The 18,455-nt window shown below is 43.4% G+C and overlaps 1 protein-coding gene across 8 annotated transcripts in view; it reads left to right on the forward strand.

The window, feature by feature from the left end:
* The first annotated feature begins 1,789 nt into the window (after positions 1 to 1,789).
* The window catches only part of brsk2a (BR serine/threonine kinase 2a), a 158,890-nt gene continuing 142,224 nt past the window's right edge, over positions 1,790 to 18,455 (forward strand). For 4 of the 8 annotated variants that reach the window (XM_069161973.1, XM_069161972.1, XM_069161974.1 and 1 more), the window contains exon 1: positions 1,791 to 2,111. In XM_069161973.1, coding sequence (XP_069018074.1) covers positions 2,018 to 2,111 — 94 coding nt within the window. In that variant the 5' untranslated portion in view covers positions 1,791 to 2,017. Of the gene's footprint in view, positions 2,112 to 18,455 lie in introns of all 8 variants that reach the window. The other 4 variants (XM_069161968.1, XM_069161971.1, XM_069161969.1 and 1 more) reach the window with 2 other exon arrangements.

Raw genomic sequence — 18,455 nt, forward strand, 5'->3', positions numbered from 1 at the left:
GGTTGCACCGGGCTGCTTGCATGAATGGGTAAAACGCAACCAAAGTAAACACAAGTGTTTGAGTCCCCCGGCGGTGTCTTTCTTATTGCTATTCCTCTTGGATATTTCCACTTCGTTGTGGAGATTGCAGAATCATGTGCAGTATGGTCAGGGTTTGACACTAGAAGGCTGTTTTGTTATTCATCTGTTGAACATTCACGGTCTGAAAGTTATCTGTGTGTGCTGAAAAACCACAACAACTGGTGTTTGTACACAACCCTGGCTCTGTAAATTGAAAACAAAGTGTCTCCAATTGAGCCACATGGCACTAATCCAGCCAATGAGCCACAGGAGCCCCCTCCTGTGTCCATTCACAAGACAGGAGGAGGGAGAAGTTAGAAAGGAAATGGGAGAGGATGACAAGACAATATGTTACATGCCAATTTGCTAACTCCACAATGTAATGTCATTGTCATTAAGGAGAGACACAGCCCAGGGACTCAGCTAAAGGTAAATCACCTGCCCACAAACGTTCAGCATCTACTTTCTACCAAGATATGCTGTTGTGATGTTTGCTGTAGCAGCAGGAGAGTCTGGAGCTGGAGTAACGGTCTCGTCCTCTCTGCATGTTAGCTTTTCATCTGCATCAAATGTTTGCCAACCCACAACTTAACTAATGTTAGCTATAGACTTGCTGTGTTGTTTTTTGCAAAATGCGTGCTGGTTCACATTAGCTGTCTTTCTAGGTTACGAACTCAGAGCCCTCTCTGGTCACTAAAGTTTTGTAAAAACAATCCAAACAATTAACTCTCGCTAGTTTTTTGTTTGTTTTTTTGACGTGTAGGAAACTGTGTTTTCTGCGCGTGCATGTTGTTAGTTTCAGGACATTTTAAATTATAGAGTGTTTGTTTTACGTTAGCTAGTAGAAAGAAACACCGACTCATTCCACACTGTATGAGGCATATAAGGCAGTTGTTGGTGTCCTCGCCTTGGCAATGCCAAGCGGCAACCAGCCATGACGTCACCAATTGGTTTGTGAGCTGCCAATCTGAAGCCTTGAGTTTGGATTCTGACTGTCCCCATCTTACCATTTTGGAGCCAGAAGTGACAAGATTTGGAAGAGCTGCAAGCTGGGGAGGAGCGAGCGGTGAATGTGACTCCATCTGATCAGGAACTCAAGGACACTATGTCCCGCCCACCGTAGTGGAAACCTGACTTCATCAAAGGCCTGTCAATCAAACAGACACGACCCCAAACATTCTTGTTTTTGATGACTAATGTCATATTAATAATGGAATGATCTTCAGATGGACTAGCAGGAAACTAATGGGAAGGAGTGCCTTTATTGAATGACACCATTATGACTTGTGGTAAAACCTTATTGACTTTATAATTCATGAGAGAAGTTGAAGGAGAGTCTACGGAGTCAGAGCCTTTTTAGAGCCAAGACCTGGTGGCTCTCAATGATATTGCATATTGAATAGTTTTAAAGGTGTCCACATTTTAACACACACAATCTCAGGTTGAAAGTTGTTATTTTCATTTGGTTTATTTGATTTTCAGAAAGGTATTCATTTACGGGTTTATTCCCAGGAAGAGTCAGCCAAACAATTTTGTCATTGGCTCTCGTGAACAAAAACTACAAATCTTCTAGGAAAAGCAGAACCGCTCCGGCAACAAGAAAGGGGGCGGCGGCAGCAGAGGGTATTCGGCTCTCCGGTTGGCTGGATCCGCTGTCAATCATCCGGGACGGCTCGGCAGCACCTCCCACAGACGCACAGCGGCAGCGCAGCTTTCACCCACAATGATATTCAAGGCACTTGCGGCTCGTCTGCAGCGATAGGAGAAAAGAGGAGAGAGAAAGAGAGCCTCACCTCCTCAAACAAACGAGTGAGGTAGGGAAAAGGAGACAGAAAGCGAGGGAAAGAGAAGAGGCTGTGGAGTTAAAGGAGAGACAACGGCGGCTTGGAGCTCCAGCGAGGAGTGTTCAATTCTCTGCGCTTTATTATAAAGTGTGTAATTTTCACGAAGATTCGACATGTCATCGTCCGGTAAAGACAACAGCGGTGCCCAACACGCCAATTACGTGGGACCTTACCGTTTGGAGAAGACGCTTGGAAAAGGACAGACAGGTTAGTTGGGACAGCTTGCTCGCTGCATCTCCTTTAATTGCACAATTTATTTTCGGAGCGCTCCGCAGCGAGTTGAAATTTGGCCGGCTGGGTGTCTGCAGGTGATAAATAACTAACCGCTTAGTTACAAACACCTGCCCAGCCTTGTGGGGGAATTGAGGGGGTTGTTATTTCACCGGTGATCTGACATAATCATTGTTCACACAGTGGGGCGAGGAGGGATTTGGGTGATGTTGCTTTACATCGGGTTTGTTGGCTGTGCGTTGGCGGTGGACTGTGTGTGTGTGTGTGTGTGTGTGTGTTAGGAGGAGCAGAGCAGCGTGGAAACCGTCCAACACCAGAAATGATGACAGTGTGATGAGCAATGAAAATGAACTTTTTGCGTTCCGGCTCCCCTCTGTTTGTGCGAGCGAGTGTTCCGTGATTGGAGCACAACGCTGGTAATCCCGATTTGCCTGATACATTGATCTATTCTTAGTCCGCAGGCTTGCAAGGAGGGAGGCAGGCGTTTCTCCTATAGGCTCTGACTGCAATACGTGGGTTTCCTCCGATGCTGAGTAGAAGGTCCCACCTTGACAGATCACACCATGAGCGGCTCACAGAGCTGGGAAATAAGAGCAACGCTAATCTATGTTCATATGCCCCTGGGGATGAAAGTGGGCTTCCTGAATAAAGGAGCACATGCTTTATCTCATTCCAGACAGCAATGACACTGCAGTTTCTAAAGTTGCACAGCACCTGTACTGTAGAATTAATGGCGAAAGAGAACCTCTTTCCATAAGATGTCATGCTCTTTTTAGGTGACGCTTGTGCAATCTGGCAGTTCAGCCCTTTTGACAGCGTTGGTGACCGGACAGTGAGAATCCACTGCGGTCAAGCGCATGCAGCCAGTGGAGCCATGTGAAAGGAAGAGGCAGGCACAGCCCCTGTGTAGGCAGCAAATAGCAGGAGTGATGCAGCATGCTCTGTAAGCTCACCAACCCTTAAAAAGATCGAGAGTCAGAGACTTTTCCTCTCCTCCTATCTGCCGATAGATTCTCCTCCCATCTGTTGTCTAAAATGGCTACAATAGGCGTTACTTCCCATACCCGGTCCAGCTGGTCATGCTGAGCAGCCATGTGTGTGCGAGCGTGCGCGCGCGCGCTCTCTCTGACAGTATGCTTTTTCAAAATATCCTCCTGGTCATTTAATTCACCTGGCCAGTGTTCACTCTTCATTAACGGGGGCTGTATGATGTCCGTATGATCTAACAATGGGAATTAACATTGCAGGCTGTTTTCCTGTGTTCCGGTTGGTTTTGTTTTTCTTTAACGATTTAATACCAAATGCAGTATTAAAAGCACCTTTTGGTAGTCTCCCTTTCTCCTGCTACTCACGTTTATATCATTTGCGTGTACAGGAAGATATCTCACTTGGAGCCAGATGCACTTTTCCTTCAGATTGCTCTCAAGAGTTTCCAAGGGGTGTTTACGGTGGTATGGAGCTGATGCTGTGGTCGGCCGGGCACAGACGTTTAATTATATGGTGTCACTGAGATCATCTGTGGCTCAGTTTTGTATTTACGTGAGCGGTGGGGCAGATTTTGAAGCATTTTTCTTGCACGCTTCAGGTAACGGAGCCACGGAAGTGTATGAATGAAAGCTACAGGTCTGTGTGGAATATAACTCGTGTCAAACTTCACGTCAAACAATTTGAACTTTCACTTTGAAAAACAGGCAGACAGAAATTCCTTATTGAATAACATATTTATTGTGAATTCTTTTGGCGTGTTTTTTCAATTACATTTTTGCGTTTCTAATGCAGTGAAACAAGCCGGCCCAGCATTATGTGGGGTGTCAGTGTTCTGTGTTAGAAAAATCATTTGGTTACTGGCGTGTGTGCAGCTAGTCCATGCCAAACCTATTCAGATTAATGACAGTGCATAATATCCCAGTCGCCCATTAACCAGTCGTTAATCTGTCAGATCTTTTTCCCGGGGCCCCACGAAATGGCCTGGCCTGGCAACTGTGAGCGCCCAATGGGCCGGGCTGGATCATGAGTGGCAGCTGGGATGTCCAGTGAGCTAAATCCCCTGCGAGGTTTTCCCAGGTTGCGGTTGGCTGGTATTATTAGAGGGGAGAAAGCGGAAGGTCTCCGGTTGATCTGGCTCTCCTGCTCAGAGGAGTTGCGCTGTTCCATGTTCATTAAGTGATTAGGCCTTTTCCTGACACACACACACACACACACACACACACACACACACACATGGTTCAGGTTTGGCTTCCTGATCTAATCCCCTACACAGCCAAAGTCCTCATGGCTCGAACTCACACACTCACGTGGCCCGAAGGTAGCATGGCCTGTCCCGTTCAAGCTTAGCAACTTGGCACCTCCAGGTCACTATGCTACTTCAATTGTATAGGACCGGCTCCATCGACGGTTTTGCTGCAAAAATGATCGTAAAAATAGTAGGACGCATCATTTTAAAGTGATTTTTTTTTTTCTTGTTTGTGTACACCACTCTTTCCCCTTAGTTTTATTTCTTTCTCTTCAGTTTCTGTAGACTATATGGACAACCCCTTTTTTGTCAGGTGTGCATTGGGGCCTGAAGGGTCTATAGATATGGAGTGTCTGCATGGCTGGCTACTGATTGGGGCTGAAACTACAGAAGTATGGAGGCCATTTCAAGTGTTACTGTGCTTCAGTGGTTGAACCTGACCGGGGCATTGTGTGTACAAGACAGTTTGGTATAGGTCCTGTACTATATGTGTGTGGCCTACCTCAAAATTGCCAATCAACCTCTTCAAACACTGAGTTAGCCCCGTACACTGCCTGTCTATATAATGCTCTATATTATCCTTTGTTCGACGTCCTGATGGCACAGTAACTGAGGTAACACTTATTAAAACACCTATTAAAATGTAGAACTTTAATATCTCCATCACTGCAGGATTTGCAGTAACAGCCTTGTTGTATTTCAGAATCTTAAAGCTTTGATTGACAAAGCTGAATATGGTGGATTTGTGTTTTTGCCAGTGTGCTGACTTAAGACGACGGGCTGAATCACCGCTCTGTTCCCTAATGCATTGGAAAACACTGCCTTGCTTTGCCTTTACTTTGTTCCTGAAGGCTGTTGATTAGAGACATGGGGGCCTGTAGTTTGGAAAACACGACGCGTTGATGCAGTGTAAGTCCCTGTTTTTTTTGCTAGACTAGGCTATTGACAGGCTAAGAGTTGGAGGTTGATATGTCGGCTCCTTGATTCTTTGGTTGACGTTTAGAGAGTGGAATCATTTGTGCTTCAGGGACTTTCATATCGACTGTTCATCTGATAAAAAGCTGTCTGTGATGTTGTATCTTGCTCTGCCTTTCTCTCTCTATCTCCCTCTGTTTTTGTCTATCTGCTGGAGAGTTCTTGTTCTGGGTTCACTCGGCTTACAAGGCATTTAAGCCAGCATCCAGCTGTTCCCACCGTCTCCATGTCAGCTAACGCCTGGCCAGTTTGTAACTCTTATGGATTTCACCGTTTGCACTGCTGGGTTATGCTTGTGCGTCTTTGTGTATGAGGGTGAAAGAGAAGCCCTCATTTATCTTTCTTTTGCATTCATTTACACGTGCATACATTTACTAGATTGTTCTGGGAGTCTGGCACATTGCACAGTAATGTAAAACCGTTAATTCGACGTTGATTGATAGCTGGTGAGTCGGGTATGGTTGATTCAGATCAATGACCACTCTCAAAGATTTCCTGTCAGGTGGAGAGGATCCATACTGTTTCACAGCACATGATATTCCTGACGATGACAAGTGAGGAGGGCATGTTCAGTTAATGCTGTCAATGAAAACCCACTTGGCAAATCCACGGAAACTAAATTCATCTGGGTACATGCGCGTTGCCTGTGAGCGGAGCAGGTGCTCAAACTCTCGGTGACCTGTAGCTTCTGTACCATTAAAATAATCTTGAAACCCATGTTGAGCTCAAACACAGGTGTCTATCTGCCCTGCATTCACAAGATTACCCAGAAAAAAAGTTGCCAGCTTTGACCTAAAATTGGAGCACGAGGGAGATAAATGAAAGGCTGCGATCATAGGCCCATGTTTCAGAGGGCCTGTTCAAAGATTCAGGTCAGAGAAGCCCTGACCCAATGGCTGTGCTGGGTTGCTCCCAGCTGGGCAGCGCCCTGTGTTAGCAGGCTGGATCAGAGCTGTGGAGCAGGAAGCCAAGCTTGCATGGTCTCAGCTGTTTGACTGTCTGGCTAAAGCCAAAGGCCTGCTCCCTCAGCCCTGAAATGTATCCTAAATGGTGGGAGGCTTTTGTGCGAGCGTGTCTGTCTCTCAGCCTTTACATATGTTACCCATTTGTGAGCTTTTATGAATATATATACCCTCCTCTGTGTATATAGGCTGTGTCGCAGCAATATTAAGGTCATTTCTAGGCACGGTTAAGGATGCACACACAGAAGCTACTCCTTGAGTCAGTCAAAACAGGACTTGCCTGTAGTCTTTTTACTATCTGTGACTTTGGCTGAGGTTATATAATGATGATGGTCTCTGTCATTTAATGCGCCTCTCCTCTCATCCGCCTTGCTCTGTCTCTCTCCCTCGCTGTCCCTCATCGCCTGGCCAGTCAAGATTCATACAGGGATTCAGCCATGTGGTAAATCAGACAAGACCTCTGTGGAATTGCATCGATTGGGAGGAATGTACGTAGCCAACGATTTTCAGAGATTAATGATGAGGAAAGAGGTGGAGAACTGGGGGGGAGGAGCGAGAAGGAGAAAGGCGAGGAGTAGGAGGAGTAGACGAAAAAGGGAAGGAGGAAAAAAAAAAAAAACTTGAACTGAGAGAGCATGAAGCGGTCTTGAATGCTCTGACTGCAGTGGAGGTTATTAATTAAGGCAAAGTATTGATCATTCTCTTCATTATTCTCCCCTCCTCCCCGATTTTCATCTCTCTATTGCGGACCTCCAGAGGAGAATAGGGCTCAGTCTTTAAATGGGACGTCATTGAATGAGTGTAGGAGTGCTGAAATAGTGTCTGTGGAAGATCATGAACGAGTGTGTTCATTTATGTGTGTATTTTTTGGACAGGCCCCATCGCATCTTATTTGGTTCTCATCCTAACTCGACACATCTACTGTCACTGTTTCTCTACCACGTTATATAGCATGAAGAATCAGGTTAGGATGACATGGTGCTATGGTCCATTTTCCCTCAGCTCCACCGAGACAAACCAAACACACACACACGCACACACACACACACACACACACACACACCCAAAGACACACACACACACACACACCCAAAGACACAATCACTTCCCTTTACTTTGTCCATCTCTCTCTATCACTGAGGTTCTCACTCAAGTGCAGCTTCTGTGTTTCACCTAATGCGTTATCATCTCATGCTATTTAGGATTTCACGCTGCTCGTTTCCCCAGCGCAGTAGAGAGAATGCGAGCAGAAACACACAATTTCTCATTTCACGGCGCCCCCAAATGGTTGCATTTAGATATGAATTTGCACCGTTGCTTCGGCGAAACACGCGTGGTGTTTTGCTTTTAGACATCTCTGTGCCAGCCCTCAGTCTATGTGCACGTTTGACGCTGCCAGTCAGACGACCCAAGTCAGCTGCCATGTCTTTTGTTCTTTGTCAACTTGGGGCATTTAAGACATATTGTGCATTACATGTCTGTGCACACAGCAGTGGGCTTAATCAGCCTGTGTGTGTGTGTCTCTCTCTCCTCTCTCACCCAGTTCAGATTAACCCTTGCTGAGCCGCCTGTCTGGCTCTGACTGTGAGAACGCTGGGTTGGTTGCCAAGGTTGGTTGTCTGGTTGTCATGGTTTCACTGCTTCTTGCTGGTTCCCAGTCTTCCCTCATGAAGAAAGAAAGGGAATACGCTCTCTCTCTCTCTCTCGCTCTCTCTCTCTCTCTCTCTCTCTCTCTCTCTCTCTCTCTCTCTCTCTCTCTCTCTCTCACTTATTGCTCTCTGTATCTGTTGCTCTCATTTCTCTCGCTCTCCAGCTCTTTAAGTGGCTGCAATCTGAATTTAGCATCATAACAGTCAGATTGCAAAATCCTCTGTCGCTATCCAAGCAAGCAAGCTTGTCACCTCTCTTATTTCTGTTTGCACGTCTGTGGAAATCAGTCAGAATGAATGAATGTATGCAATGTGCTTTCACATGTACGGCACATGTGTATGTGTGTGCGTGCGTGCGCAGGTCGTGGGCTTGCGCGTGTGCTCAGACATACGGTCGTGGATCAGACCGGCTTGCCCTGCTCTGTGCTCTGCGCTGTGTGCTGTGTTCCCATTTAAATCTGGGAGATTAGCACATGTGGGGAGCCTCGGCTTTAGTTGCTGTCGGCTCAGCTAGCCTTGGCAGGCTGTCCTCAGATCAGGGGGGAAGCTCTGTGCTCCCCCCCTCCCCCCCAACGCTGTCTGTCCTGCTGTACCTTATCCGTTAACAAATAGAGGAGTGGGCCGGTGACCTTGACTTTGGTACAGTTTTCTAAATTTCGACATCACATTTATACAATTCACGTGGCAACGATTGTCATAACACTGCTTTACAGGTTATTTATTTAAATGGAAAAAAAACAACAACTTTTTATTCTGTCATTACAACATTTTACATGATTTTAAAGTTTATGTAGGTGGGTTATTATGTAATTTTAATTTTGGTACTTAATCACACAGATTTGTAATATTTCCTGTAAAATATGTCTGGTGTATTTAAACACTTCCTCCTGGTAATAGATTTCATTTTGTGAATGTTCCTGTTTCAACAATAAGTGGATATATTTTTTAGTTTGTTAATCTAAATTAAAAAAAAAGAATATTTATTCACATAGATGAACACTAAAACAGTTTGTGTAAGGCAAGTTTATCTTTAAAGCACATTTCATGAACAAGACAATTGAAAACAAAAAGACAAAATGTGAAAGCATCATCAGACAAAAGGAAAAAAAAAACGTATTAGATAAGTAAATCAAGTGTAAAGAATATTACAAATTTAAAGTTTATTTGAAAAGTAAAAGGTTGTAGTTTTAGGATTGAAATATAGAACTTATTTAAATGTACATATTTCATATGCTGTTTCTCCAAGGCTGCTTTGTCATTAAGAAAGTGAATCAGTTTGCTTGGAAAATTTTGCTTAGGGAAGTACTATTGCGTTTCCAGTTTAAATACACTGAATGAATGACTTTTAAATTGCATGAACCAGAGCATTTTGCTTTGGCAGACCTGCTGGCAACTCCCTTTGGACTGTTTTCCAAGAAATAGTAGATGAATGAAAATGTGAGCTGATTTACTGAGCACAGCACATCCCAGATGGCAGGGGCAGGGTAATTGTGATTCGTTTCTTTAACTGCCACGTGCTACGTTGTCTGCACTTTAGGCTATGAAGCACGATTTCGCCCATGGCTGAAACACCTGAGATGTGGCTTGGCATGTGAAGTGAAGCAGACAGTCCTCAATGAGATTAGATTAGATGAGCATGACTGGTCACAAACCAGCAACCTGCACTGGCTGCTTGTCTTTATGACGCTGACTTCTAACACTTGGCCAGATTAAAGAGAATTTTCACTTTGTTAGTTAGCTCAACTCATTTCATCTCCGCTTGGAACATCAAGGAGCCCATCATTCATGGTGAGAGGAACGGAGGCAGGTTTAGTTCGGTGACGACAGGGAGTGGGGATGCCAGTTTACAGGAAAAACTACCTGGATCACAGGTGGCACTGCAGAGGCCCAGCCAAAGCAAACTGCTTCCTCTGTGTTGCCACTCGATCAGAGAATGGGTTAGAGCTTTGAGCCCGCTGCCAGGTCAAATCCTGCGTCAGGGCTGTGTATTAGGATGAAAACCGATCACAGGGAGATGACATACTTTTAGCAGTGAGTCCAGTACGAGTCTTTGTGTTTTTACATCCTTTGGCCTAAGTTGTAGGTTCAGCCTGTGCTACTTTCCTCAAAATCTCTAGCCTTGTAGTGCTGTACTGCGTTGTGAAAGTATTGCAGCATAAATCTTTTAATACAGTCAGCACGCTCTCCTGAAATCTCCCATTCCAGTTTTATTGGCTGACGGTCTACCAACCAGAATTCAGCTTCCTCTGTGTATTGTGATGTAACGTCTTTTGAAGGGGGGGGGGGGGGGGGGGGCAGCAATACACCAAAGATCAGGTGCTTTATTTTCACAATGTATTACGCATCATGTTCTCCTGTGACCTGATCGAAAATCTTAAATCAATTCTCATATTATTAGACTGTTTATTATTAAAAGTGACCCAACACTCAAACACTTACATTTATTTTGCAAAGGCAAATAAAATCTAGTTTTCTTTTCCATTCAATCAACTAACAACCCGAGTCACTAAATCCAATTTCATACTGCAGTGAGGTCACAAGCAGTAATGAATGCCTTACCACAGAACGAATAATCCATTAGTCACATGACCTTTTAGCCTTTTGCAACCCAGTGAGGGCACTCTATTACTGCAAAGCATTACATCTTTTTCAGGTGTCAGTTTTTCTTTCTTCCTTTTTTCTTTCTTCTTTTTTTTTTTCGGTCTACTATTCTTGCTTGCTTTTTCCTGTCCTTCTGTCCTTTCTTTATGTCTTGCTAACCTTTTTTTGCACTCTTTCCTGACTAATGGAACTGTTGACGGAGTGACGAATAAGCAGTGAAGTAAGGAAAGGTTTCATTGCTTCATCCTGGATGGTTGACTTCTTTATTTATTTATTTATTTTGTATTCATCCCTAAGAGCTGCTTGTTTCTGAGGCATGCGTGTTAGTGTATACTTGTCTGAGTGCTCGGGTTTTAGTGTGCACTGCGTGTTCCTGTTTCAGCGGCTCTCTGCCGATACATAACAACGTCTGAGAGCTGTAACTCATGGGACACGGGTGAACATAAGACTGACAAAGAGGGGGTGGGAGGGAGGGGCGGGGCGGGGGGGGGGGGTGGCAGCCTCACCGAAGGAAAGACTTTTTGACTGAGAAAAGAGTAACAGCAGTAAAGCGTCTCTCAGGGTCAGTGCCTCTATTATCATTCAAATCCAGCATACACAACCACACTGATCCACAAGTTGCATATGATGCCCCAAACTCAAGCGCGCGCACACACACACACACACACACACACACACACACACACACACACACACACACACACACACACACACACACACACACACAGACAGACAGAGACAGGTGTGTTGTGGATGATTTGTTTTAGTTTCTACAGGAATGACTGCAGCAGAGCTCTGACATCATCACTGGCAGAAATGCAGCCACAGAGGATTGCTGTTGTTGCATAGCCTGAGGACACACAAACACTCACTTCTCCATGCCTGCAGGACACTTAGGAAGCTTGTTCCTCTTCCCTTCAATCCTGTCCTCCATTTACCCTCACAAGAGTTTACCTGTCATTATAGGCACTTTGCAAAGTGTGTCATACTGTTAGCATATGTATGTAGATACTGTGACTTGCACATGTACTGTGTGTGTGTGTGTGTGTGTGTGTGTGTGTGTGTGTGTGTGTGTGTGTGTGTGTGTGTGTGTGTGTGTGTGTGTAGGCCTGGTCTCAGTGCTGTGATGGGAAGAGTCAGTAGCCATAGCAACACAGACACATTTTCATGTGCTACTCGCATGCTAAGGGCATGATTGTGGCCGTGCGCGAGAAAGCTGTCATTGTGGTCGGTCAGCTGCCATGTCTGTCCTCAGTGTTGTTTTAGTGTGTTGGGGTTTGTATAATGAGAGCATGAAATGTGTACCAACAGGGCCCATGTCCATTTGCCCCCGCATACATGCCGTACTGTGCGTTTTAGAAAAACTGACGACATATGCGGGTCTGCGAGTGGCGCCGCATGACTCAGATGAGCGTATTAGTATAATCATTATGGCAGTTGCTGTTGGGTTTGTTTGAGGCTCTCTCCACCTGTCTGCTTTGGTGGACATGCAGTTGCAGCTTGCTCAGGGTTGTTATTAAACAGAGGGTGATCAAACATTTTTGGTTTACGTCTACTTACGGCATCTTCTTAGAAGATACTGCCTTGGAAACATTTAAATCGGAGTACCACGACGGAGTTGCCCACTGATAGTTACTGGATTGGGTGGCAGACACCAACCAAACAATGTTCTTGTTAGTGGTTCGCCTGCAAACACTCGCAAGTGCCAATCCTCATGTTCGGTTGTAGTTTGCGGTGATAGTCGGATGATGAGGGAGTGTGCATACTGCGAGGAGTTTGCTGGTCATACATTATTACATCAAATATACATCATGCATGCATGTATGCATTCAGAAACATGCAAGCAGAACTGTGTGAATGTTGCGCATATTAGTGATTTAAATATGATTGGTTTGGAAGCCCACTGATCGGCATAAATGGTGCCTTCAGATAGAGTTATATTGACTGTGTCACGAGAAGAGTTCATATGAATTGGCTGCCTTCTTGCGGTATTCCTGACTGGGACCTCAGAATTTTCTGGAAGTTCACAAGTTGTGAGGTGTTTGCTGATTTTTTTTTCAGAAATAGTGGGGGACATGGAGGTTCATTTCTTGTCCGATCACGCGTTAATATATTGTCATTTTTTTAGTCAGAGTGTGTCTAATTTAACAATACAAATTTTTGATGTTACCAATACAAATTTTTGATGTTACCAACGGCCTCGTCTTTTTCCTTCGCATTTGCGGCATCGCGTTACCCGCCTGCGAGCTGACTAAATTGGTAGCCTCCGTGGCTCGCTAACACTAACCACACGAATGGTCACTCAGAAACTGTAAATGTCATAACTGTTATTCCGGTGCCCTACAATGAAAGCGGTCTTCAGCTAATGTGACGCGATGATTATCACACAGAATATTAAGGAATTCTATTAGTGTTTATTAGCACTTGCCCTTCTAGTCAGTAGCCTACTATCATTGTGTTTGTTTCTGTTTTATTGTAGAAGTTACTATTGATAAAAAAAAAACCTAAAAAAAAACCTTGTTGAAAATAAGGTCCTTTCATTCTTGTCAATGCACCACAGCCAAACATCCCCAACCAACTAGTTACAGTCTGAGTTCTCAATCCCTCATTATACAGAACATTAACAGTGATGACATTGGTATGGGCTCATGATATTAAATTATGTACAATTATGACTGAAAATTTTAACAGAAACAATTGTCAATGACTGTTTTTATAGTGTAGAGAAAACTAAGAACCTACATTATTATTTAGCAAAATAAATTGATATTGCAGCTAAACTATTCCTTTCTATACGTGTAGAAACTGTTCAAGCTCTTTTCTATTTCTGTATCTATTACACTCTTTTTTTCCCCATAAGTCTTGCCACCACCTCCCTTCTTGACCCTTCCTCCTCCGTCTCCCTTGTTTCCTTGCTTTGTGTCTAATGGAGGTATTCCCCTGCAGCCTCCAGACCTCGTACTGCCATTCTGCTCAGGTAGGGCTCATTTCATGCAGTATGATTAGATCTCACTGGCAGCAATTCAGGGCTGGATAAGCCAGAGTGCTGTGGGCCTGCATAGCAGCAGAAGGGATTCAATTAAATCTTTACATACACTCCCCTTGCATTATATACCTGCCAATCTGCAGTATGCTCATACATTTTAAGACACTTGCCATGTCACTAATATACAAGTAAGTACGAATGTAAAAAAAAATACAAATTCACACAGTGCAGAAGGCACTCATTTACTCATGGTGGCCGTGATGCAAAGAAAACAAACGTTTATTACATTAAAAATAGCAAATCGCACACAACAGTTTATGGGGACGTGTGTAAATGGGCTAATTTGATGTGAACAGAGGCTATCATAGTACGTCTAATGGAAGAAGCATACCCTGTGCTGGCTTTATGGGCCAGTGGCGGTAATTGCTTGTAAAGACTGATTTGAGCAGAATGTATCATCATACTTCATGTAACAAACCACTAGGGAAGATGGTAATAGTAATTGGACGATGATATAAGAGAAAAGTAAGAGTTTGATTTTAATGTGCACATTTTATCATCCGTCATTGTTTTTTTAACTCTCTAAGTAATGTGTATGCCAACATTTTATAGTGCTCTCCTTTTCGTCAGACTAAAGCTGCAATGACGAATCACATAGTAAGAAATTTGATTTAATATTGTATTATAAAGTGCAGAAAAAGAGCAACTAATTGATGCATGGCTAAATGGTACCAAGGATATGTGGACGCCCGTGAAAGGAGAGCATTTTGTCAATGAGTGACATGAATGAGTGTTACATGAATGTCAAATTTATACAAAATATGGCAGGTTTTTGTCAATTTTTTTTTACTGTATATACCAAAGTGATGTCACTGCTCAAAAAAAAATTAAAGGGAACAATTAAACAACACATCCTAGATATCAATGAATGAAATATTCCAGTTGAAAATCTTTATTCATTACATAGTGGAATGTGTTGAGAACAAAATAACATAAGAATGATCAATGGAAATCAAAATCATTATCCCATGGAGGTCTGGATTCAGAATCATACTCAAAATAAAAAGTGGAAACATCAGATCACAGGCTGATCCAACTTCTGTGGAAATTCCTCAAGACAAGTCAAAATGAGGCTCGGTAGTGTGTGTGGCCTCCACGTGCCTGTATGCACTCCCTACAACGCCTGGGCATGCTCCTGATGAGACGACGGATGTTCTCCTGAGGGATCTCCTCCCAGACCTGGATCAAAGCATCAGTCCACTCCTGGACAGTCTGTGGTGCGACGTGGCGTCGGTGGACGGAACGAGACACGATGTCCCAGATGTACTCGATTGGATGAGCTGCGCTACCTGAGCAACTTCTGTGGGTTGTAGACACCGCCTCATGCTACCTCTCGTGGTGAGGGCACTGGCAAAATGCAAAAGTGACCAAAAATCAGCCAGAAAGGATGAGGACAGAGAAATGGTCTGTGGTCACCACCTGCAGAACCGTTCCTTTATAGGGTTGTCTTGCTAATTGCCTCATTTCCACCTGTTGTCTGTTCCATTTGCACAATAGCAGGTGAAATTGATTCACAATCACTGTTGCTTCCTAACTGGACAGGTCGATTTCCCAGAAGTGTGATTGACTTGGAGTTACATTGTGTTGTTTAAGTGTTCCCTTTATTTTTTTGAGCAGTATATATATATTTATGTATTTTCTGAGCAATAGTCAAAAAACAAAGTTTTTTTTAGTTTTACAATGATACAAAGAAAAGCCTCACCTTACCAATATTTAGCATTTTTGCTGTATAAACCACTCAAACGAATCATAAATTAACAGCCAGTGTTGGTTATGTGCTGTGTGTTGATGCGAGTATCTTTTGGTTTGTTTCATTTGCATTGTGTGAGATAAAAGAAAAGTGCAGCCCACCACTTCTTTCCTTACAATGGAAAAAAAAAAAGACTGTGTCTTTTTTATGAGGAGAGACTGAGACACTCTTTTAAAAGTTTAGACAGACGAAGGAGATGCCTCAGCCTCCGAGTTGTAAATTGGGGACATTCAGTGTTGTGCGCTCATGTTTCTGATGCCCTTAAGCTTGTGACTGCCTGTACGACTTGGGCTGATTAGGCTTGCATGGGACTTGAATTTATTACTCTGTGTTTGCCAGTGTCATTATACTTCAACCTCTTATATTCACTCCTTAATGAGACTTTATGAAATATTCAAACCTTTACCTGGAGGAGCCCGTTTTGTGTGTGTGTGTGTGTGTGTGTGTGTGTGTGTGTGTGTGTGTGTGGGTGGGTTTGTCTTCCTGTCTAAGTGTGTGTGCCCCGCTCTGTATTCGTGCATATCCCTCAGTGTGCATCAGCACTTTTTGACCGCTCTCTTAGCACTGACAGATAAGGCGAGACACGAGACAGACAGACACAGGAATACATCTGCAGACAGACATAATTTGAGTCGTGTGTAATGATTTGTTATTCCAGAATTTATCGCAGCAGCTGATGAAGGGGGTCCAAGCTAGATCAGCCTCATTAAACCTGAGAGAGATGTGCTTGTTGGCTGGGTGTGTTAGCCTTACTCTGGACCTCCTCTCTTCTTATTTCATTCCTGCTCTGCCTCTCCCTTTCACTGGCTGTCTCTCCCTAAGCACAACCCTAAATCAACTGGATCTTTTAATTAAAAGACACATTTTCTTCTGCTTTAAACACACTGTAAACAGGCCGAGCCGCACATGGACACAGAACGCCTCACTGCTCCCTCTGAAAAACATATACATCAGATTGTAGACTGTATATCAAACCAGTGCAATGAAAGCAGGGTTGAACTTTGAAAAAACCTTGTGTCCCTTAATTCTTCCCCTTGTTGAGAAGAGGTAGTTAAGATACCCCCCTCGTCTTGTTTGACTTTAGGAGAAGACCCTCTCTGCTACCCTTGTCCCCTTTGAAGATCTCTTTAATGAAGTTCTCTCGTTCCCTCTGAATTATACTGTAGCAGTTTCTTTGTCACGTATGAGAAGTCTCATGTACAAGGGTCTGGAGGTGAGAGACAAGTACAGAGAGCTCACCGAGGCCCTCTCCTGGGGCCTGTGGATATGTGTCCAGACTACGGAGCGATTCATTAAGCAAGTCCCAGGACTCGCATCAGGCCTATTCTGGTTCACACAGAAGCTCTGTCCGACGTGACCTTTGCCTTTACAGGCGCCTCACACACACACACGGCGGTCTCTGATGTCTTATGGAGAGCCTAAGAGTGTTTGGTGGAGAGGGTGAGAAGGGTCCTCTTTCTATTTGGTCATATATAAGCAGCCCTGCACCAAGTGATTACTGGTCTCCCTTTGGGGGATGTCTCAGTTTAATGGCTAAAGCAAATGAATGGTACTCATTTCAAAAACGGCTTCTGGGCAGCTTGTGATTTTTAATGTTGTTTAAATGTCTTTTAAATTGCATCTCTTGAAAAGTGGGATTTGTACATGCTTGGATGTTTTCATTTGTGTGTGCAGTTTCACAGGGCCCCTGTGGCCTCAAACCCAGAGTTCACGTTGCACCCACAGCCGCTGTGCAGCCCTTTAAAAAAAAAAAAAAAAAAAAAAAAATTACTGCTCAGCTCTCAGTATATGCACTTACTGCCTCATGCAAAAATTTGTACATGCATACACATAGGGGTTCATTAGGGAGGATTATTCAGTGGGACCTGATAAAAAGCTTTGGATGTGATGCTGTTTAATCACCCTTAGATGAGGCAAATACACATCCAGACCTCTCGGTAGGACTTCAGTAATGCATCACATATGAATATGCACATGCCACAGGCTTACTCTGTTAGCGAGCATGTGTTACAGTGATAGCCTGTGAGTGTGATTAATCTCTGAGGGCCTGATGTGATGGGGTCAGAGTGGAGGTGCCTGTGGAGCTAATGACAGTGATTAAGATCGGGGTTTGTGGGGCTTAACCTTCATCAGGTTCTTCTCCTCAACATGCTGTCCCCTATAGGACATCAGTAACCTTATCACTGATGAGCAGATGAGTTACACTGCTGAGAAGAACCAGTTCTACTCCTCTATTTGAAATGGATATCATAATAACCGCAACCAACTTTATGTAACTCTCTTCTTGTCAGGAGTCATTGTGACTGTACTTACTGATGTTATTCTCCTAATATTTAATTATTTTTCACAAAATGCCATATAGTAACCTTTCACATGCTCTTGTCTTAGATAGAAATAGATGCGTATGCATTAGCTTTTGATGGTTTGCTAGTCGTATAATCCAGAAACACTCTCCCAAGGATAGATCTTATTCTTTTTAAACTTGCAGATTTAGTTATTAAATCAGTCAAATTATTAGAAGTATTAAGTGATGGATTACCTCATTTAGCTGTGCAGTAGATTGCAGGGCAAGTTTAAATATGCCTTAAAGCCGCTATTCTTTATTCACCCTAAAATTTGGAAGAGCTTTATTTGCTTTTTCTCATATTTCTCTCATAATATATAAGCCATAATTATTTTGTAATGAATTTTCCATATTATTAAAAGACTAAATCCTGACAACAGTCTCCAGTGGCACAATACCCAACTTGTCCGCAACTGCAAAGAAGCTTGTGTTACTTGACAAAAGCAATATTTAACTTCCAAAGTTCTCTGAATGTTAATCATTTGGATGAGTGATTAGCCCAATTATAATAACACAAATAATGGTCTGCATTTATATTGGTTCAGTTAATTAAGCCAAGCCACATTAGCCTATGATTATTTTATTTGGACATGTAATAGCTTAAAAAATGCCTGACTGCTCACATGTTTCCAATCAAACATTGCAAATGATCCCCATCATATTAAAATCACCAGGAGCTATGCTTTAATAGGGATTTTTCAAGTTTCCTGAACTTGCAGTAATATAGGAGTTAAATCTATATCCTCGGTCCAGCACAGTG

The sequence above is a fragment of the Embiotoca jacksoni genome, unplaced genomic scaffold (assembly GCF_022577435.1).
Source record: "Embiotoca jacksoni isolate LCO1_2020_lvr unplaced genomic scaffold, fEmbJac1.0.p SCAF_3, whole genome shotgun sequence".
Lineage (NCBI taxonomy): Eukaryota > Metazoa > Chordata > Actinopteri > Embiotocidae > Embiotoca > Embiotoca jacksoni.